We start from the raw sequence: 24394 nt of genomic DNA, 5'->3' as shown, positions 1-24394 counted from the left end.
GGAGTCTCTTTCAGATGTTCACCATCAGGCAGCTTGCTTTTTCACATTTCGTTATTCTATTTTTCAGTGAAAATCACTGGGATCAGGACTATAATTGCCATTTGCTGTGTAAGAAATTATACCCAAAGCAGTTTGAAACAGTAAATATTTTTTATCTCATAGTTTTCTTAATCAGGAATCTGGGAGGGGCTTTGCTGTGTGTGTAGGCTTGAAGTCTCTTTTGAGGTTGTAGTCAACCTGTCAGCCAAGGCTGCTGCCTCATGTGAAAGCTCCACCCTGGGAAAGATTCACTTCCAAGCTCACTCACATAGGCCTTAATTCTTCTGGCTGTTGGCTGATGGTGTCCCTCAGATTCTTGCCATATGGATCTTACCATCAGGCAGCTTACAACATGAAAATTGGCTTCTCTCAGGCAAGTGACTGGAGAACACAAGAGAGCACCCAAGATGGAAGCTACATTTGTCTCATAACCAAAAATCAGAAGTGACATCCCATCGCTTTTGCTATTCTGTTCATTTAAAGCAAGAAATTGGCCCCTCCCACACTCAAAGGGAAGAAATTATGCAATGGAATGAATACCAGAGTGGGGATCATTGGAGGCCTTTTTAGAGTCAGTCTTGTCTTTCACACTCTGTGATGCACATATTGTATCTCAAAAACCATGTTGATTTTCAGCATTTTGCCTAGGATAATAGTTACTTTACCTTGACTTAGGGCAATATTTTTATGTCAGGTCTTTTAATATTATATTTCAATCTTTAATGTTGTCTTGAGGCAATTATGACTTATCCTAATTACTTATACCAGCAACAATTAAGATTTATGTCTGAGTTTCAAAGAGAATATGAAAGATCTAGTCCAATCCTCTATCTTTGGGGGTTAAATCATTTAAAGAAGAAAAGTAGCAGAATATTTTACATCAGAATATGTTTTGCATTTGAATTGTGTAGGATACCAGACAACATTGGCCTTAACTTTAATTTATCTGCTGTTTTGCTAATAGAAATAGTTTATCTATTTCATAGTTAATAGTAAAAAAAATTGTGTGGTACATATGCAAAAATGCATTTTTTAACCAAGAGTGGACCTATTACAAAGATAAATGGGATTGATTAATTTAAGGCTGAGTTTGCACTTGGTAGACATGTTCTTTTGTAACCTCTAGACTGATATGCAAAAACTGCCCCAGGTTATGAATAAGAAAATTATGTAATGAAATGAGAAACTAACTACAGAGTTACAGACTGGTAGCATTAATAAAACATTATTAGCTTGGAGTCAGAGAAGTGACTTTAAAAAAAAAACAACTCTTGACAGAAACTTAAGATCAGTGTAATATATTCCCCCAAGTTTAATGCTTGAATGTAGTTGCTGATGGTTACTCTCTCATAACAGTAGCTCTGTTTTGAATGTAAATTTGTCATTCATCAAAATGAATTAGTTTCTTAGTATGTTGATTTTGTATAATATAGTTTGGCTAGAAAGATTTTTATGGATATTATTTTCTACCTTTTATGTATCATGAAAGTTTTTTAAAAGGAAATACTTATTTGCTTTGTTTTTATTATAACAGCTTTTTTTGAGATAAAATCCACATAATATATAATACACCCATTTAAGTACTATGGATTTTAGTACATTTGTAGAGTTTTGCAACCATCACCACAATCAATTTAAAACATTTTTATTACACTAAAAAGCAACCCTATACCCTTTATTAGTCATCCCCATTCTACTTGTCCCCCCTCACTTCTAGGTAACCACTAGTCTACTTTCTGGCTCTATAAATTTGCTCAGTCTGGACATTTCATATGAATTGAACCTTTTATGACTTCTTTCACTTAGCATGGTGTTTTCAAGGTTCATCCATGTTGTAGTATATGTATATCAGTACATAATTCCTTGTTATTGTCAAATAACATTTCATTGTATGAATAAACCACATATTTATACCTGTTAATCAGCTGATGGACATTTGAGATGTTTCCACTTTTTGGATATTATGAAAAGTGCTACCATGAACATTCATGTACAAGTGTTTTCTTTTAATTTTTATTTTTGGTTCAGTGGTACATGTACAGATTTGTTATATAGGCAAATTGCGTGTCACAGGGTTTGGTGTACATATTATTTCATCACCCAGGTAATAAACATAGTACCTTAATAGGTAGTTTTTCAATCCGCAGCCCCCTCCCACCCTGCACTGCCAAGTAGGCCTTGGTGTCTGTTCCCTTCTTTGTGTCCCTGTGTTCATGTACAAGTTTTTATGTTTACATATTTTCATGTTTTCATTTATCTTGGGTACATCATGAAAGCTTTAAGATAAAAAATATAAGACATAAGAGATTGAGAACATTGGCTTTGGATTCAGATAGATATGAATTCGAGTCATAGTTTTTCCACTTTCTAGCTATGTGACCTTGAACTAGTTGCTTAGTCTTAACAGAAATCAGATTTCTTCATCTTTATATTGGAGCACCAATATTTACTTTGCAGAGTTTTTGTGAAATATGCAGTATATGAAACACTGAGCTTATAATTGACGCTCAACAAATAGTGGCTATTATTATCAAGGACAAGGTAGAGAAATTAAGAGCTAGTACTTATAAACAGGAGAAAGTGAAGAACACTGTTAGTCCACAATGCAAATCTAACACTTGTAGAAAGAGGGGAGGAAGAAGATTGGGAAGAGACTGGGACTGTAATATGTTTCCAAGAAATGTTCAACTAGGCTGATGGGTTGTCCTGAAGCTAAAATTTCCCCAGGAAGGAGCCTGTTGCCTTGACAGAATGGTCGTGCCTTAGTACCCTACCATTCTCAGTTACTGGCTGGAAGGGACTTGAGGTAGATATGTTCTTGGAAGTAACATGTTGGTAGATCCAGCAGTACATTTTTAGAGCAACTAGTTTTTTTTATATTTTCTTTTTTCTCTGAAGTTTTTATAATTTCTCAGAATTATTAATTTTATGGGCATTTTACATTCAGTGTACTGAGCAGTCAGTGGACCCTTAAGTTCTACAATATGTTCTTTTTTTTTTTTTTTTTTTTTTTTTTTTTACGGAGTTTCGCTCTTGTTGCCTGGGCTGAAGTGCAATGGCACGATCTCGGCTCACTGCAACCTCTGCCTCCTGGATTCAAGTGATTCTCCTGCCTGAGCCTCCTGAGTAGCTGGGATTATAGGCATGTGCCACCACGCCTGGCTAATTTTGTATTTTTAGTGGAGACAGGGTTTCTCCATGTTGGTCAGGCTGTTCTCGAACTCCCAACCTCAGGTGATCCACCCACCTTGACCTCCCAAAGCGCTGGGATTACAGGCGTGAGCCACCGCACCTGGCCTACAATATGTTCTTATATTATGTCTTACATAATTTCCTCATTCTATTTTCTTTTCTTTATCCTTCGTGAGGTTCTTATTGGTAGGATGTTGGACCTCCAGAAGTAATGCACTCAGTCTCTTAAATTTTTCTGCCCCCTCCTCCAGCCCCAGGCCTTTTCCTTCCATTCTGTTTTTGTGAGAGACCTCCTTCCTACCCTCCTACTGACATTTTTATTTTAGCAATTTTTAACTTTCATGAAATATTTCTAGCATTCTGATCATTTTTTCATAGCATACTGTTATTTTATTAATAAAATATCTCATATTTCTCTAAAAATACTAGAGCAAATAGGGTCTTTTCAGAAAGCAGAATCGACCTCAGGTGGCTCAAATAGAGTTACAGAGGGCTCAGCAGGGGATGTTTTGGCATCCAGAGACCAGCAGCACTCGGAAGGTGTTCCTACTGCCAGAGTTGAAGTACTAAGGGCAAGAAATAGCATGAATGGAACAGTCAGAGCCAAGACATTCACTCCCCGAACCTTGGCCATGAGCTAGACTTGCAGGGCAATGCAGCTATTGCCGGAGGTGTTTGGCACCACTGGAGACAGAAATGAAGAAATACCCCTAATTTCTTCCTTCTCCTGCACTCTAATTCTCTTTAAGACTAAACCCACTGGAAACCAGCCACGGTGATACAATCTGCAGAGTTCATCTTTCTCGGTCACAGTGTAGGGCAGAGGAGTATGTAGAATGGAGTGAAGGTGTGGTAAATGGAAAATAATTAGCATAGATAATAATTCAGGTTAAGGTTAAGTTTTATTCCAGTGTGTGTGCTATCAATTTCCTTCAGGATGTTTTTTTTTTCCTAATGATTATTTTCATCTTCCCTTTTATGTTGGAGTCTTGCCTCACACAACTGGTGATCTTGAGCTGTTTGTTTATACATGAGCATGAGAAATTTAAATGATGGTTTGAATATATACATACATAAGCAGATGTTGTTGACTGATAGGCTTTGTTTGCTTTTAAAGTGATGCAATGAAGAGATGACTCATTAGGGCACCCGCGAACACCAGGTCTTTCTTTAAGAAGTATTGAGTTTCTCCAAAGAAGAAATTTATAATGATCTATGGAGGGAATAGATTCTCCATCTGCCTTTGAGTGAAGGGGGAGAGATGGACCTGTGCTTTGTACCTACAAGTCACTGTACTCTGAGGCCTAGGCTTTTTCTCTCAGTTTTTTCAGAAAGCACATCTTTGATCCCTCACCTAAGAAATCGATGCTTGGATGCTGGCATTCTCTGTGTGTATGTGTTAAAGAAACAAACGAAAGTGTGTAGTCATTGTGCTTTTGAAGTCCAAGGTTAAATTTTAAAATTGTAGCAAAACTGCGATGGGATTGCAGACCTTATGACCTCAAGAATAGTGCTCTTTCCAATATATTACGCTACTTCATGTTTACAAAATGAATGAAATGAAAGATCTTAGAGAATAAAAGTTTCTCAGTTGGACTGCATGTGGTGTTCAGTGTTAAATTCTGGATGAACATTGTTATTTCTGATGAATATTGATGAAAAAAATTTGCATCCAGCAGAAAGCAACCAGGAATTTTATGGGGATTGGAAATCACAAAGACATGGCCCAGATTGGAAGATAGAAGCCTAAAGGAAGACATGATATTGACCTTCACATTTTTGAGAACCATCGGCTGGGCACGGTGGCTCACGCCTATAATCCCAGCACTTTGGGAGGCTGTGGCAGGTGAATTACTTGAGGTCAGTAGTTTGAGACCAGACTGGCCAACATGGTGAAACCCCATCTCTACTAAAAATTAAAAAAATTAGCCAAGCGTGGTGGCAGGCGCGTGTAATCCCAGCTACTCAGGAAGTTAATGCAGGAGAATGTCTTGAACCCGGGAGGCGGAGGTTGCAGTGAGCCGAGAATGTGCTAGTGCACTCCAGCCTGGGCGACAAGAGTGAAACTCCATCTCAGAAAAACAAACAAGCAAAATATCATGCACTATATTTCTGAAAAGGGAAAAATTTAGGACAAATAGATTTGAGTTGAACGTGGAAAATGTGTTTTTTTTTGTTTTTGTTTTTTTTTTTTTGAGACAGAGTCTTGCTCTGTTGCCCAGGCTGGAGTGCAGTGGCACAATCTCGGCTCACTGCAAGCTCCGCCTCCCAGGTTCACGCCATTCTCCTGCCTCAGCCTCCGAGTAGCTGGGACTACAGGTGCCCGCCAGCACGCCCGGCTAATTTTTTGTATTTTTTTAGTAGGGACGGGGTTTCACCGTGTTAGCCAGGATGGTCTCGATCTCCTGACCTCATGATCCGCCCGCCTCGGCCTCCCAAAGTGCTGGGATTACAGGCGTGAGCCACCGCGCCCAGCCGGAAAACGTGTTTCTAATAATGAGAGCTATTCAATAATAGTCTGACTTGTACTCTGACAGAAGGATTTATCTAAAATGTCAGGACATAGGTAGAAAGGATTTCTGCATTTGATGAGGAATTAGAAGATTTCTAGTATCCCTTTAAGTCTGAGAAAATTAGCTTAATATGGTAATAAGTATCTTTTAAAAATACAAAAATCTATGTATTTATTTACGATGAAACTAAAGTATGTTGAATCCCTTAAAAGTGCAAGAAACATTTAAATGAGATTAATATATGGCATAAGGGATTTTGTACCATAAATATATGATATAAAATTATCCCCTACCGTGACCAAGATGGATATGATAATATATGTAAATCAAGATGTATACACACACATTACATTATATGTTTAAAATCAGAAGTTAAAAGGCTATCATCAAATTTTAAAAAATCTTCACCGTATTAACAGATGATATTGAAATATCTTTTTTACTCCTGAAGCATAAAGGTTGTTTTGAATTCCCAAAGATAGGGAACGTTATCTCAGAAGTGGCAACACCTTTACAAATTACTAAATTGACCTTTCAGAATTTTGGAGAAGAATGACTAATGGATTTATCATTAATATGAACATTATTCCAATTTTAATCTTATATTAAAGAGTTCTTAGATTCATTGACATGCTTGCCAAAATGCTAATAGGTAAGGTCTATTAAAATGCATTATCAGCCTTTTCATGATCTGTGTAGTGCTGATGAAATATCACATTTATGAGAACAATCTCCAGTGCTTTCAAGATCCCTAGGCAGCTCTGTCATATTGGCATCGACTGGGCTGTGTGCTTAGTTTCCTTGATTATTCTGAAATCCATACATTCATACACTTAGCTTGTCATGCAAAAAAAAAAAAAATGTTCTATGCCTATTGCCGTTATTTTTATGTGAACAACTTCTAGTTGTACTATGAGAAATTCACTTAGATCTTAAAATTCTCAGTTTCGTTCTCTTTGTTGTATTTCCGCTGTTATACTGTCAGTGTTTGTTCCCAGTGATGATCATCAGAATCCAGAACTAACAGCTAACTAACAGCTTGCTGTTTCAAAATATTTATATCAATATTTGTGTTAAATGCTGTCTTTGTAGTCTGCTAATTTGCATTTGTTTTCAAGGATGAAGCAAAAAAACTTTAAAAGTGATGTTTATGAATATGCGTTGAGTTTCTAGGAAACTCAATTCAAAAGATTTGAACATAATCTGTCATCCTTATAATGACTAACTGGCAGCTCCAATATACTCACCATCATACTTTTTAAATAATCTTGCTCTGGCAGAAAAATATACAGAACCAACAAATGCAATAGGCTAATGACAAACCTAAAAAAAATTGAGATCACTTCTGCATCTGGGAAACACAATACTCAAGATTTTTAGTTTTCTGGAGTTGAAGTCTGTTAATATATTAAACTATCTAGGCAGCATGTTTCCAATTGTGCTTTAATTAATAAAGAATAGAAACGTGAAAGAAGTCAGTATGTCCTTTCAGACTGCTAACATGTGCAGCACCTAAAAATCAAAGCAGCAACCTAGGGTAAAAGTCTACAGGGTGGTGTTTGTATTTGCCCTCCTTTTGCAATCACATATCAACTCTTCAGAATTTTCACCAACTTAATTTTAAAGTCACAATTAATATTAAGTGGAAAATAGAAATGCAAATGATAATAATCTGGAATATATCTAGACTACTGGCATTGAGTAGATGCTTGCTGATAAAATATTCCTCTTTAGACACATGTACAGGGTAGGCAAATAACATTATAACTGAGTAGTTACTGAAATGGTATAAACACAAACAAAAGAAACACTTTAATTACAGACATTAAACATTTCTATATGTAGGTATAGGATACATATGTGTTCTTGGTAGATAACAATAAGAGAGAGCTCAATCTGGTATATTATAATCAGAAATGTCATGATTATCAAGCCAAACATACAGGTGAACAAATTTAGACATTGTAAACAAGGACCAGCTCAGTAAATGGAGGGCAATCACAGCAAGTCATTTATTTAGCACCTATCGTGTGCATGGTGTTTTATATGTTATCTCGTCTATCCACACAAACCCCCTTTTGGGATGTGTCTTCTTATACCTCAGAGATGAAAAATAAAATTCAGGGTTTAAGTAAAGGGTAAGGTCACACACCAAAATAATGGCGGATCTAGAGGTTGGAACTCAGTCTTTTTTAAAGCCAGACCACACTGCCTCTTTATGTTTTGAATTATTACAAGTTCTATTGGTCATATTTCAATTGAAGCATATACCATAAATAACTAGGCTCACGTTAAGACCCATCCTAACCTCTTTATAAATTGCCTTCTCTGCTATTGAGGCTAGAAAACTAAAAACTCACTTTCATAGATTTCCTTGTTTTTAGTGTTAGCCATGTGACTTAGTCATGGCCAATGAGACATTAGAAGGATATTAAAAGTAACAGAACTTAAAATGGGAATTTGGTTATTGGAGATAGTTTGGTGCTAGATTGGAAAACACTAATTTGGCCAGGCACGGTGGCTCGCACCTGTAATCCTAATACTTTGGAAGGCCGAAAGAGATGGATCACCTGAGGTCAGGAGTTCAAAACCAGCCTGGACAACATGGAGAAACCCCATTTCAACTAAAAATTCAAAAAAATTAGCTGGCGAGGTGGTGGGCTCCTGTAGTCCCAGCTACTTGGGAGGTTGAGGCAGGAGAATTGCTTGAACCCAGGAGGCAGAGGTTGCGGTGTTCTGATATCACACCACTGCCCTAGCCTGGGTGACAGAGTGAGACTCTATCTCAATAATAATAAGTAATTATGTAAATCCTTATGTAATTTTTTTTTAATAAATCCCATCTTCTCTACCATGTGATGCAGATCATTATCATTTGAGGGTTTGACATTAATAGAAATGATAGGCGCTTTTAAGAATATTGGTGTGTGCTGCCTCCTCTTTGACCCTTTGAGCAAATTTCTGTGAGGAACAGATTAACTTGGACTAGAGGTTGCCAATCTGCGAGCAGAGACAGAAGTTAATAACTGCTTTGCTAACAGAGATGCTCAACATGTACAATGTGTGTCCGTTTAATAAGAGTCCTGTAATTTGGCACCTTAAAATGTTGAAAAACACAACTGCTATGCCCCAAACTAATGGGGTCATAAGCAGTGGCTAGGAAATGTAGGGCTTTAGCTAGAGATAAACCTCAGGACTTCACAAGTATGTGAGTCCAAGACAAAGATCAGATTAGGAATGTTGTTTTGTCTAATAATGGCTGAGCAATTCAAAACAACTCTCCCCCTGCTGACATCTAAGCATTAAAGAGCTATCAATACAGTAAATAATTTACTAGACAAGGCACAGGAGAAGATGAGAATTCAGATATGAGTCTACCTCAAAACTGCTTTTGCCCTCAATACCTGACTAACTGAGAAAGAGCTGTGCTTTTGGCTGCATTGCGGGAGCAGGAGGAAAAAAAATCCAAGTCATGGCAACCAAAGGTAAGAACTCTGATTAACTTCCACCTCTTCTTTCAGCCAGGATCCCCAAAAGCCATAACCTTAGAGTAAGTAATAATGGAAGTAAACTAGCTTAATATGAGATTTGCAAGCACACTGCTAGTTATCCAGGTGGTTTAGATAACTTAAAGTCTTGTACTTGAACTTAGAAGGTCTCAGACTGATAGTGACCCAGGAACCTGACGGAAACATTTGAAAAGCCTCTACCAGGGAAGATGCTGTCATTCTAGTACTAAGAGCATTCCTACAAAGTATTCTTCAAATGCAATGGCCAGCACAGCAAAGGTACCAGGGAGTTAGGAAAACAAGACGCCATGAGTGAGAAGTAGGAAGAAGAAGAAGAAGAAAAAGAAGAAGAAAACAATCAGTCAATCTTATTATGTTTAAAGAATAAAATCCAAGCTAGAAAATTTTAACAATTAGTGAATTGTTGCCCTGCCACCCAAATTGGTTGTTTTGGATGAATGCAAGTACTGGCTGCCAAACAAACAAACAAACAAAACAAAATAAACAAAAAAACAGCAACAGAGCTTAGAAGCCAGCATCTAAGACCATAAATTCTAGAAAACTGTCTAGACCAGATTCTTGGTTGTGGTCACTTGCTCATGAAACTGACCACAAACAAAGAAGCCAGAAGCCTGCAATATCATTGAAAGTTCCTGTTACTAAAGAAATCCCAACTTGGCCAGCTGTGACCTGCCCTCAGGCAATCATAAAACTACTGAACTTGGACCAATAGGCCCCTAGTGGGCTACTAGAACAATGCATTCTCCAGAAATATTGTCCTCTACAATGGCCACCTCATATGTGGTCATGGAAGATAACAGACATGGAATATTCTGTTTGTCTACCCAAGAAAACAGCTCTTGAACAGGAACTCTTCACTATACCTGTGTAGCAGGATTTATTGTTTGCTCTGAATTAGTAACTATTTCTTTCTCATTTTCTATTTTTCCTAATGTGGACATTTTGTTGTGGTTATTCTTATTCCATTCCTTCTCTACTATTCAGTGCTGGTGTGTTATAGGCAGATAATTTGTATTTTAATTTAGTTGTCAGATAATTAAGAGTTACACCCAAACCTGATGGACAGGACTGCACATGGCTTTAAATTAAATACAGTAACAGATGCAACAATGGTACCATCTTCTTTGGGAAAGGAATGAAGCACTTCATATAAAGTTTAAGTAAAGAAAGAGAGTTGTTGGATATTGTATCAGTCAGGGACTAGTCAGGAGACAAAATCCACACCAGTAATTTGAACTGAGAAAATATAATATGAAGCTTTATTAAGTAATACAAGATGAATAACTTTTAAAATGAACAAAAGGGAACTCTAGAGAATACAAATATAGTAAATATTGGGAGAAGTTACCACCTCTAGGCCCATGGGAGAGAACCCAAGGAATGGAAAAGTTTGGAAGAGCCTCTCCCCACCCATAAACAATGCAATTCGGACTTCATTGGAGAGGATGTGGCTGCAGCCTGCTGGATTGTGGGGTTCTCTCAGATGTCATGGGCGAAAGCTGTTCTGCAGCTAGTGGTCTGACCCTGATGAGCAGAAAACTGCCCATGGTGGTGCAGATGGGCTGGAATTGATAAGCAAGGACCTACCTTTGTTGGAGTACGAGCAAAACTCACTAGCTGTTAGGCACTACTGGTTCTCCTGCATAGAGCTAATAGCCAAGCCACTGAAGAAAGAAAGCAGACAATTGGAACCGGAGGAGGGAAGGGGTAATACTTTCCCCAGTCATGCGTTGACATATCCCTCCAGAACCCTTTATTTTCAGACTAATGTTATACAAATTAGTAAAGGTAAAATGTTACGGATCCAGGTCCAGTTTTACCAAGTATAGCAAAAAATAAATTATTTGAAACTGAGAGCTAAAAAATTGGTGACTGACACAAATGTTGATTCTGCAATGAGGTGGAGTATGGAAAATTTCATAGATTTGATCACTCAATGTTCATTCCAACACTGCAACTTAACTCATGTTATTATTGTTTTTCTAAACTTCTTTTATCTAAGAATGGCAATATGACTTCATTTTGAAAAATGAGATCTGCTAGTTCTTCTTCCATTTTTTTTCTTTTTTCTGAAATATGCACAAAATGACCGTAGCTGCAACAGTCATCTTACCAGTGATAACTAAAGGCTAATGCTGGACACAGTGGTGCATGCCTGTAGTCCCAGATACTTGGGAGGCTGAGGTGGGAGGATCATTTGAGTCTTACCTGGGCAATATCATAAGGCCTTGTCTCTAAATAAATAAACATTTTTTTTTAAAAAAAGAAAAGGCTAAGACTTTTACACATAAACATAATTTACAAAAACATACAGGATTATAATTTGTATATTATAAGAGAGAACTCTAGAGAATACAGAAATAGTAAATACTGGGAGAAGTCAGCACCTGTAGGCCTAAGGAAGAGAACCCAAGAAAGGAAATGTTTGGAGGATCCTCTCCCCACATATTAATGATGAGATTCACACTGCAGCGGAGATGTGGCTGCAGCCTGCTGAATTGTGGAGTTCTGTGAGATATTTTGGGCCAGAACTATTGATAGTCACTGAATCTGTATAAGTGTGTATATATGTTACTAGAAAGACATATATATCCAGATTCACAAAATTCATCTAAATAAACTAATACACTCTAGATTGTGAGTTTAGCCATGACATATTTATAGATAAGGCATCACACTCAGATGTACCATGAACTATAACAACTTTTTATTCCTTTAACTTTAATATTCTTGGTATATTATTCAATCACATTTCCTCCTGATGGCACTGGGATGGGAGAGGGAAAAACTAGATATCAATTTACTTTGGCTTAATACAGTAATTAACGATAATCTTTTAAATAAGTGGATCTTTTTCATAATTCCTTGAGTTCTCCATGATCCTCTCTAAGATGACCTATGAATGTAGAGGGGGCTTATGTTACTGGTGGCTCTAAGGCTTAAAAGGGAACCCTGACTTATATGTAGGTAACAGTGGCTGGTGTCTGCTGCTATGTGATTGATCATTCTTGTCCCTAGGAGTTCTGCTGGCATCTGCTGCTAAGACTTGCATTTGATGTAAGCACTGTCAACTTAATTTGGGTCTGGTGGCTTTCCTTAGCTCACTAGGCCCTGTGTCTTGTCTTTCTTTCTCTGCCAGTATCTCTGAGGTCTTCCATGTGCTCCAAATGACTCCTTGCACAAGGTTGGTTACCCTGCAGACTTTGATTCAAGGTTGTTTATATTTTTGCCATAGCCGTTCTCATGATTCAATCCTTGGCTCTTACTTTTGATCTGGCTTATCCCTTAAAGGATATGTTTGAACTTTGGTCCTTCTAGATGATATGGGAGGCAAGAAAAACATGAGAGTACTAAGCCCTTTCTACCTGACCTCACTGTTTGATACTCTTTACTGTGCTGGAACCATCCCTTATAGTCTCAAGGCTGTCTTATACAAATCATATTCTCCCAGGAACCCAAGTAGGTAGGAACACACCCATCTTTGGCATTCCTCTCAAACTACCAAACATGCCTCTCTGCTTCTAAGACTTGGCCTGGAGTTGACAGGTCCAGGGCACAGGATGATGCATTATGATCCTTCTCCTGCCCTCTCTTCTGCCTTCCACAGTCCCTTGGGGTTGGAAGAGGCAGGGTTGTCACCCTTTTTACTTTTTCCAGCTCCTCTTCCATCCCTTCTATTTCTCATTCCATGGTAGGACCTATTCTCCCAGTGGCTATAATTAGATGTAGTGCAGGGAGAGAAAATGACTTTCTGATAAAGAAAAATAAATGAGGGGTACTTAAAATATGTACCTGTTACACAGACTTTAGCATGCTTTCTACCAGAATTTTCCATTCCTACCATCTTCTCAGTGACATTATTCAAACAAATTGGCAATGGTTTTGGAAAAAAGAACAACTTGCACGTTGAAGTAGTAATATTTAACATTAGCCATCCTGCAGGTAATAAAAAATTAGTAAAAATTTTATTAAATATATTTAGGAAACTTATTTATATCAGCTCCACATTATTTTCTGTAACTTTTTTGATAAAAATAATACAATATTATAAAAACTTTAAAACATATAGAAAATTAATAAAAATACAAATAGCAAACATTTTACAAGTAAAATAACATAAAACCTCTTTCAAAATCATACCAGACAAGCACTTTTAGAGAATAACCTTTAATATGTGTTTTTGTGAGTGTGTGTATATTGTCTTACTATGTATATTTGAATGAGCCTTTTTAAACTCTTCAAAGAATAAATCTTTTTCCAATTAATTTTTCTTCTCTTAAATTGTCTAAGGACTCTGGAACTTATTTAGCCACTTCTGCTTTCAGGAATTCATTTGTCAGACAGAAAGAAAGAAAACTGGCAATTCCAAACTGTCTACTGGCCCATTGTTTTAATCACTACCCCACTATCTCCATTGATCTTTGGTCTGCAAGGTATTGTGACTTTTTTTTTTCCTGCTGAGGAAGTCCCTCTGGTGTTCTGGATTATTGCCAATGCCATACTGGCACTCCACTCTGGCCTCTGAGGTTACCACTCATTGCGCACACTCATGTACCATTCATTTTTCCTAAAGATGACACTGTGTCAGAATGGCTGGGTCCATGGGGTCAAGAGGGACTTAGTCTGGAGTAGGTAGGCCCAGAGAATCTTCCACATATAGACCCAGGATGTATTAGCATCAGCCCTCTCCTGTAAACCTGGTGTTGAGGCCAGAACTCCAGTCCACAGTCCATGTAATACTTCAAATTCATGTTGAGTTACCCTTTATAGTGTTTAATATTCTTTCCTGTGAGCAAATATCAACTGAGACCATTGCAATTTATCTTATGAAAGGGTCTACAGTGAGCCTGAAAAGTAAAAGGATTGGGATCACCTCCTCGGTGAGCTGAAATGCATACCATGAATACATGTGTTGGGTCCCCTTTGTGAAGCCATATAAAGTTTCTTTCCCAAAGTCGGGGGCCCATAAAAGATTTGTTTCTATCCTTCAGATATCCTCTTAAATTTCACCTCTTCAGAGAAATCTTTCCTAACCCCCAATCATCCCACCCAACCTATAAATAGATTAAATCTTTCTTTTGTATACTTCCATAATTCTCCATAATTTTCCTCCCCTGAATTTATCCCATTGTAAAATTTTTGGAGTTATTTTCATATTGCCCATTCTTCCTCATAAATCACTATACTCCTAGCACCTACCACAGTACTTGAAACATAGTGGGAACTCAAGCAAACAATTATTGTTTGATTTAGAACTAAATGGGTCTGAGGAAGTCTATCTAATAAATCTCACTCTTCCCTAACTGTGATCTAGGCCAATGGGGAAATAAGACAAAACAATAGGGCAGATGAGAGACCAAAAAATCACATGTATGATTGCTAAAGCTAGTAATATGGAATACAGTATATGTGCAGATAACGGGCTTTTCAAATACTGCATAACAGGAGTTAGATAGATTTTCCCAGGCAGTCACCACAGTACTAAGCAGACACTTCCTCTCTGCATTAGCCTCTGGTCCTGCCAAGCTCAGCATGTCTGCTGCCACCCCTGTCCTCTGAAGGGACATGGGCGGAGCTAACCTCCAATCAAATTAAACTGCTTTTCTAGCTGTTGTACATTCCTCCACATGGAAGGAAACAGGAGTGAAGGAATTATTTATCCACCATGACAAGTTACATTTTCTATGTCAATACATATAAATTTCATGTCAAAGTTTTCAGTGCCTATAGTATACATGTATGTCTATGGTGTTTGTGCCATAACTTGTATCTAAATAAGTTCTATCTATATTAATGGACATTTAATATATCATTTATCTGCAAGAAATTATTTGCATTTATACTGTTATCTTCTTTTCTGTATAATTCTATAAATGAGGTTTTGGGTAAAAGTTTAAACATATCTTATATTTTAAAACATACTGTCAGCCAGGTGTGGTGGCTCATGCCTGTAATCTCAGCACTTTGGGAGGCCGAGGTGGGTGGATCACGTGAGGTCAGGAGTTGGAGACCAGCTTGGCCAACATGGTGAAACCCCGTCTCTACTAAGAATACAAAAATTAGCCAGGCTTGGTGGCACATGCCTGTAGTCCCAGCTACTCGGGAGGCTGAGGCAGGAGAATCACCTGAACCCAGGCAGTGGAGGTTGCAGTGAGCTGAGATTGTGCTACTGCACTCCAGTCTGGGCAACAGAATGAGACTCTGTCTCAAAAAAATAAATAAATAAAAATAAAAATAAATTGTCCAATTTTCATAAGAAAAAATATCAATTTGTACTTCTACCAACAGTGCACAAAAATTCCTGTTTCTTTATATTTTTGTTAATAATTTCTAATCTAATAAAGAACAATTCTAATTTTTAATTTAATTTTTGAATTTTATTAATTTGAATATCTTTAGTAGCCATTTGTATTCTGTAATGACTTTCCTGTTTATATTTGTTCTGTTTGCCTAATTAGTTTATTTTTTTCCCCTGTGCACTTGTAAAAAGCCCTATATATGTTAAGGAAACAAATCCTTTATCATCTGTGCTGAAATTATCTTTCCTTGTTTGCATTTGACGTGCAAACATATTTATGGAGATTCTGAAACATGGTGGCCTTTCAGTTCTTTATATGGTTATATTTACCAATAATTTCTTTTCTAATTTCTTCTTTGCATGATTTTAAGAATAGTCATCCATATTTTCTCTTGATATTTTAGAGTTACTTTTGTCACACTGAATATTGAATCTCTCTGGAATCTATTTAATACAAGGAGTGCATTTGAAATTTGGCCTAAAAATTTTTAATGACCAACAAGTTATTCCAAAGCATTTATTAAATTATTGCTTCATCTCTTACTGTAAGTGCCATCTTATCATATACTAAGTGCCCACGTGTTCTCAAGTATATTTCTTGTCAACCTGTGCTGTCTGATTCTTCTCTTTCTTTGTAATCCTACATAGTATCACATGGCTTAAATAGCTATAAAATACTTTTTTTTCCAAAAAATACTGTGGCTTATTTTTAAAATTCTCTATCCAACTAAATTTTGAAGCATTTTGACATGTTTCAAAAATACCAAATTGTGTTTTTATTTTAATTAATTTATTTATTTTTAGAGACAGAGTCTTGCTCTGTCACTCAGGCTAGAATGCAGTGGCAAGATCTCAGCTCACTGCAACCTCTGCCTCCTGGGCTCAAGGAAGTCGGGTCCCCCAGCCTCCTGAGTAGCTGGTATTACAGGCCTGCGCCACCACAGCTGGCTAATTTTTGTATTTTTAATAGAGACAGAGTTTCGCCATGTTGGCCAGGCTGGTCTCAAACTCCTGACCTCAAGTGATCGGCCCATCTCAGCCTCCCAAAGTGCTAGGATTATAGGTGTGAGCCACTACGCCCAGCCCCAGATTATGTTTTTAAATAGTTTAAATTAAACTTATAGTGTAGGAAAAAGTTGTATTTTCATAATTTTAATCTTCTTGTAAAGGAATGTCTTCTTATTTATGTGGGAATTTAAAAAATGTTCATAAGTAAATTTTTATGATTGTCTTAATATAGGCTGTATTTTTATTTGTTAATTTTATTTCTAGAAATATTGTATTTTTCTGTTGTATTTGTTAATGATATATTTTCTTTCATTGTCCAAGTGATTATTGTTTATATACAGGAAAGTAATATATTTTGTTGGAGTAATTTTATACCTTACCAAAATCTCTAATTGTCTAAAAATTCTTGTACTCTGCTAGAAGGCTGGATATTGATGGCTTGTTTTCTTGCTCAGTCATTCAACCATCTGATGAGGGATGAAGAATAAACTGGAGAAATGGGCAGCTGTGCTTTTGTCACTATCCTCCCAAGTCCTGTTTGACCGCCTGTCACTGTGGATATTGATTTCATGAAGTGGGATTAGTGTGAAGTTCTACTGCTCATAAACTGGCTTTTGTTTCATCAGTTGACCTTATTCAAAAGCTCTCAAGCTACTTTTCCTCATTCTCCTCCAGTCCAATTTGCCATCAGTTGTCAACCCAATCAGAAGTTCTGATCAACAAAAAGGGAAATTGCTTGGCTGCAAATTCTCTCTTCAGTCCTGCATCCCTTTTATCCCCAAGTCTTTATAAACCCTCTTGGCTGCGGTTCTCACTAGGGCCGTCAAACTTGTTCAGTATTGAACTTGCCCATATACTACACTGATTTTGTGATTAAGGAAGATACAGTGTACTTGGGCTTTAAATTAAATTGAACCTGGCAGATATTCTTCATTCATTCAGCTTCCAGTTATTCTCCTGAGTTTATGATGGGGGTTGTGACTGTTCCTTGTTTTCATGCGTATTTCCCTTTTTTTCCCATATTTTTGTGTTTTTTTTTTTCATTTTGGCTGCTTTTAGAAAAGGGTTATAGGCAAAAGAGCACATATTCATTGTCTTTCCTAGAAATCCACACATTATTACTACAATAACCACTCAATAAATATTGGCTATTATTATTATGCTTTCCTTAAATGGAGTATCATCTTTACTTTTGCTTGGTCTTACTCTTCCTTCAAGTTGTGAAACCTAAGTTGTTTTAAATTTATGCATGCATTTAAAGCCTTAAAAAAACTACTGTCGGGGAGCGGTGGCTCACGCCTGTAATCCAAGCACTTTGGGAGGCTGAGGCGGGCGGATCACCTGAGGTCAGGAGTTAGAGACCAACCTGACCAACATGGAGAAACCCCATCTCTACTAAAAATACAAAGTTAGCCAAGCATGGTGGCACATGCCTGTAATCCCAGCTACTCGGGAGGCTGAGGCAGGAGAATCGCTCGAACCCAGGAGGCGGAGGTTGCCGTCAGCGGAGATCGCGCCATTGCACTCCAGCCTGGGCAACAAGAGCAAAACTCCGTCTCAAAAATAATAATAATAATAATAATAATAATAACAAAAAACTGTTATTCTTATACATGGCTCCTCTCTTAATTAAAACTATTTTATTTGGGCCCTTCATTTTTGCATTCTCTCATTGAGATATGGAAGTTTTATCTTCTATTTTGAAGATCATCAGTATTAATATATAACTGACAATTTCCCTACTCATTACAGTTCTTGATGCATAGTGTTCATTGAAAATAAGATTGTATGTTGTAAATGTATGATTGCATAAATTTTTGAAAGCAGGGGTTATGTATTATTTTTTAGTACATAAATCTTCAATAATGAAGTTATCTATTCTAAATTTGGAGGAATATTTGAATAGTTAAAGAGTCTGATTCTCTTAAAATGTATAATATTCTTTTACATATTTTTCCTCTCATGTTGTATAGTAAGTGGATAATTAAGCAAACATTTTCAGTAATATTCTGGCATTATCTAAAATGCCAGTTCACACATTTTATAGTCTCAAAGTCTGGGTAATAAGGATGAAAAGGCAAGCTTAGAGTCTCAGTAGACCTCAGCATGAATCTCACCTACACCAATGAATAGTTTCGTATCCTTAGTCAAGTTACTATCTCTGCACCTCACTTTTTCCATCTGCAAAAATATGTCATAAAGTTGTTTAAATGTTAATACATGCAGTTACTTTAACTTTTTGTGAGCTCTGTTTTGGGTTGACTAGTTGCCTGGAGTACATTTTAAAATCATCTTAAAATTTTGATTATCAGTACCAAATCATTTACAAAGTACCTGTGTTGGAAGGTTATCTAATACTGTCTTGCATTTTGTAAATTCAACTTATAAAAAATAAAAGAACAGTACTGGAAACATACTAGAAGTTTAGTTTTTAAAACTTATTTATTTAGTTACTACAGAGGTAATGGAAGAAATAATACTATGAAATAAAATATATTCTGATAAAACAATAGGAAATAATATTTTAATCAAATAGAGCTAATGTCATTCAAACACATTAAAATTGCTAACATATTTTGAGCACTTATGGTATACCAAGCATGGTGCTAAGCCCTTTATTATCTCATTCAATTTTCACAACAAATTTGTAAAATAGACATTACCTGTTTCTTAATTGTTATACAAATATTAGTATAGATGTTTGACAAAGAATGAATAGTTATCTCAATGTAAGGTTAAGCATAAAATAAAAACAGAGCTATTTCATCGTTGATTGTTTGCTAAAAATCAAGTGAAACTCAGAGCCAATATTAAGATTAATTTTTTTATGTTTTCTTTGATAAAACTCATTTGTTTGCTTTTTGAAATGTATTTCATTTTAAAGCTATTCCACAGGACGATTTTTGTTAAACTAATTATTTTAAAGAGTGGCATATTTTCAGTTTTTGATATGTGAAAGATATTTGAATCATTAAAAAAACTGGCTGTTTTGTAGGTTCATTCAATAAATAGGTAAACTGTCAGGTAGCTTCCCTAAGTGGGCTGTCATGTTATTTCATTTATTTTTATTATTCAAACTCAAATTAACTTTGCAGTTTCACGATTTATCTATTGTGAATCTGAACAGTTAAGTAGGTCAGAAGAAAAGGTTCAGTTCCATTAAGCTCTAACATATCATTGGCTGTCAGGTAAGCCTTGTTATGCTGTCCATCCTCATTTAACTATCCCACAAGATCTCTTAATGAAGTTAAGCCCCAAGTTCACTCCAATAATTCTGTGGCAAGAGTTTGTGCATTGTAACAATTCATCACTTGTCAGGAAGGCACTTTTAGTTTATACATTTAATAAGGGCATCCTCTAGCTTGGTTAATTAGAAGTGAACAGTTTGCATATTTACTAAATGCGGAGTGTCATTGCCACCACGGCCTATTGCCTACATGAATTATTTCTCTATCTGCAATAAACAGCTGGGTAATTATTACTGCCATAATCAGATAAATTCCCTCTGTAAGGCTTTTCTTACATGGCAATTCTTTGAACTCATCCAAAGCTGAACAAAATTTATGAACTCCAGCAGCGAGGCCACTTTTTCATACTATGGTGTCCCTGTTCCCTATTTCAAGGACATGAGTAGAGCACCATAGATATTGTGTAAATAAGGAGAGTAAATATGATTACCTCAAGATAACATTTCAGTAAACCTCATTTTAAAAACATAATATTACGATCTCAGCCAAGTAAATGATAGCATTTTTGCTTTATCTAATTTTATGTTGATGACAGGTTCTTTTATAGTAAGGTCTATCCCAAAGAGGTAAAGAAAACAACATTTTAGTTTTCAAGAAACAAATTAGTCTGTAATGTTAACTGTAAGTGTAACTTATTTTCTGTAGAATCATTTTATATATCAAGATACAATAATTATAGTAATTAATTTGGTAGAAATTATATAATAACACAAGCCAGGGTGTCCAACATAAAATGTAGAATATATTCTTTGCTTTAAAAACAGTCTGCCATTTATTCATAATTACTAGTTAATGACATAATCCATGTAATCACTTTAAAATATGGAATGATATTAACCATTTGATCACAGTCTTTTCACATGCTATATTTTAACAAGAATGTACTACCTTTTACAATTTGGCATTTCAAAATATTTAAAAACAAAATACACAGAAAGGAAAAAATGCTTCAGTCCCAAGAAGGAATTAACAAAAGGAAAAAGCTCATTATGTGGGTATTTCAATTTAACTCTTTCCACAATGAATTTCAAGCAGTTTACAAAGGACATGGGGACCACAGTAAAGGAAAATATAGATATGATGATGCTAATGGTGTAATTGATCAGGGAAGATGATTAGTTAAGTATGTCCCATTAACAAAATGGAGAAACATTACTGCATATGCCAAGAAACAGTTTTTTCTAGCACTGATCCTGAAAGAAATTTTACATGTAAGTCCTCAGTAGGAGACACTAAGTAATGCAATGAACAATGTCTTCAGTAAAGTGACTTTTTTTTTTTTTTTTTGAGATGGAGTCTCACTCTGTCGCCAAGGCTACAGTGCAATGGCGTGATCTCGGCTCACTGCAACCTCTGTCTCCCGGGTTCCAGCAATTCTCCTGCCTCAGCCTCAGAGTACCTGGGATTACAGGCACGCACCACCACACCTGGCTTAGTTTTGTGTTTTTAGTAGAGACAGGGTTTCACCATGTTAGCCAGGCTGATCTCGAACTCCTGACCTCAACTGATCTACACACCTTGGCCTCCCAAAGTGCTGGGATTACAGATGTGAGCCACCACGCCCAGCCAAGTTTTTGTTTGTTTGTTTGTTTGTTTTCAAATACAAAAAAAGCAGTCTGAATTTCAAATCCTTCTTGTTTGTAGTGATCTTTAGAGGAAAAAATAATTCCTGGGGAATGTACTAAAATATTACTCATTTGAAAGTAAAAGACTGAAATAGTGTTAGTCCATGGACTTAGCCTTACGGTTGTCCAGCTTTGAGGAATGGATGGACTTGGAAGTTCTTATCTCTCTCTCACTTCTCTTACCTGATTTTTTGATAGACGATAAAAGAAAGTTTCTTTTTTTTAAAAAAAACTCTGTGATAGGGATTGAGAATGCTATTTTTCATATTGCTGATTTTGAGTAGATTTATCTCAGATGCAGATGCTTGATATATTAATAATACGTAAACTTTTTAGTCACATTTTATGATATGTTTACATTATTATGAAACTCTATTGAGAAAATGTTATTAGTGCTAAAAGTCATTTATATGTAATACTGTCCTGTGGACTATTTTGGCCTTCATCTTATTTTATCTCTTTGAAGCATAAAGGCACTGTAAACCACTTTCTTCTCTTCTCTTATAATTTAATTCTCTGATACCACTTTCTCTTGGTTTCCTTTCTCCATTTCTAATGGTTTCTTCTCTGCATTCCTTGTGTACTCTATTTGACCTTAAATATTAGTGTAGTGTACCCTCCTCGATGCATTTACCTTTTCCTTGTACACTCTATAGATGATCACTTTCACTTCTGTGACTTCTGCTAGCACTTGTGTGATGATTCATAACTCCAAGTATTCTTCCACCGAGTCCTCTATCTTGATTGTTTTAACCATCTATTCAAATGCCTGCTATCATTGCCACTTGGACATCCCACCAACATCTCAAGCTGAGCATGTTTAGATAAAATTATTTCCCCAAACCTCTTCCTCTTTCTATGGTAAATTGAACCATTCTTCATGTAGGCACCCAAGCCAGAAACATGAGATTTTCATTCTAAAAATTCTTTTCTTTATTGGTGGCCAAGCCCTATCAATTCTTTTCCTAGCTCTCCTCATAAGTCTGTTCTCCCTACTGCTGCCTTAATGATCTTTCTGAAATATAAATCTGATCACCATAATCTGTTTATTTCCTTCCTTTTAATTATCCCATAGTAAAAGATGACCTAGAGGTTCTAGAAACATGTGAAATATAAACACTGGGATTACATTTTAGAGTATATTCTTGGCATAAGAATTAAGCAAACCCAAAATGAACACTTGAATCATATTGTTTAACAGTTTTAATACTAAAAAATGTGAATCTTTGGATAAGAATGTTAACATGTATTTTAGATATAATATTAGCATAGAATGGGAATTCATAGAACATATGTATACCTAAATAAACAAATTTTAGGATAAATAGGAAATTATGTAGTGATAACCTACTACAAAAAAAGCAAATTGATAAAGAATCATTTATTTTTAAATCACTTTTAAATTACCCCTTTGTAATGCTTGACAGCTTTTTCCATTTCCTTTCCTTCTAAATCTATCCTTTTCCCCTCTTGGAGTTGACAATGAAAAGAATGGAGAAAGAAAATTTCTCCAGTTTCTCTCTCTCTCTCTCTCTCTCTCTCTCTGTCTCACCACTATTTTGTAATAGTTTCTTATCCAACAATAAATGGGATGGCATTCCTTGTGGCATTCATATAAAAATGATTTCCAAGATCAGCTGTAAAAGAATTGCTCAATAAATAGTTTCCCAAAACTCATTAGATAATTTCTGAAACTACATGTAGCATACTGCTTTAAAATATGTTGACATCATCCTATGGTATGTTATTACTGCTTTATGTTAGCCTCAAGATTAGTTGAGAGATGTCCCTTGTCTGTGGTTAGTGGATTGCATGCAAAAGCAGCAGCAATTATTTTTGCTTTAAAGTGAGGTTAACACATTTTAAATGAGAGACAATGTGTGATGTTTGAGTAAACACAAAATAAACAAGATCATGAAACTCTTTTTATATGAAATGGGAACTGTAGCTACCTCAATTCTGAACTCTACCCAAAACATAAATTTAGTGGGTTGATCCTCCTCCTCCACAGCTGAATCACTGTGAAGATGGGCAATGGAGAGAATATGATATGCCTTCATCTATCTTTATGCAGGAAAGCCCCCATGCTGTGTCTCAAAGTCACAATCTGTAAAGTCATTTTATTTCACAAAGATGAACAGAGACCTTGTTAATAATATCTGCCCCCTACCAACCTTAGTAGAATGTTGTGAGGCTGAATTAATATCTGAAAGCATTTGGAGCCCTGAAAATAATGTACCATATAAATATATTTTATTATTATTGCTATATTGTAGTTATGTCATTATTAATTATTTGACATCATACATATATAAAATTTTACTTCCTTTTAGAGCAACTGTCTAGATGATAAAAAGAAAATAATTTTACTGTGAAATATGTGCATATTTTTAGAAAGAATACTATACAAAAATTCTTTTCAACCAAGTTGATTCAAAAATGCCAGAAGCAGAAAAAAAATGATTTTCATGAATGATCTTTGAATGGAGCCTTGTTGCTTTTTATAATCATGCAAAGCAGGTAAATGAAATAATAGAGCAATTGGACAATCCCTTTGTATGATCATACTAAAGTCATGGTATTGTAATTTTATAACATTGACCATTATCATCTTTTTTACTTTTTTCATTCTCAAACTGTCTTGTCTATAGAGAATAAATTTACTAGCATTACTCTTAGAGAGCCCATTTATGTGTGGCCAGGAAAACTTTCTTCTCAAAAGTGCATTTCTGTCCTTTACTGTTGATGGTCAAAGCCTGCCAAAGAGAGCAAGAGTTTCTAGTGAATAATCCAGTCTTATTTCAACACTGCTCCTCTGTATCCCTGCTCTCTCTACTTAGTGAAAACTTGCTCGTTGTTCAGTTCCCAACTCCAATACCATCCCTTCCATGAAACCTTTTCTGATCCCTCTAATCAGAAGTGAGCCCCCTGAACTTAAGCA

The 24394-nt window shown here is 36.1% G+C and overlaps 1 protein-coding gene across 18 annotated transcripts in view; it reads left to right on the top strand.

The window, feature by feature from the left end:
* Positions 1-24394, top strand: part of SPATA17 (spermatogenesis associated 17) — a 226667-nt gene that overhangs the window by 71394 nt on the left and 130879 nt on the right. For 7 of the 18 annotated variants that reach the window (XR_010150308.1, XR_010150309.1, XR_010150301.1 and 4 more), the window contains one exon: positions 13600-13707. The exons of the other annotated variants lie outside the window; for them this stretch is intronic. Coding sequence is in view for 4 of the 7 variants with exons in the window: in XM_054658955.2 (XP_054514930.1) it covers positions 13600-13707 (108 nt within the window). In the remaining 3 variants the exon portion in view is untranslated. The remainder of the gene's footprint in view (positions 1-13599; positions 13708-24394) is intronic. 18 annotated transcript variants of the gene reach the window in all.

This window comes from Pan troglodytes, chromosome 1 (assembly GCF_028858775.2).
Source record: "Pan troglodytes isolate AG18354 chromosome 1, NHGRI_mPanTro3-v2.0_pri, whole genome shotgun sequence".
NCBI classification, from domain to species: Eukaryota; Metazoa; Chordata; class Mammalia; order Primates; family Hominidae; genus Pan; species Pan troglodytes.
The sequence above is the reverse complement of the archived record's forward strand: the minus strand, read 5'-3'. Positions and strand labels throughout refer to the sequence as shown.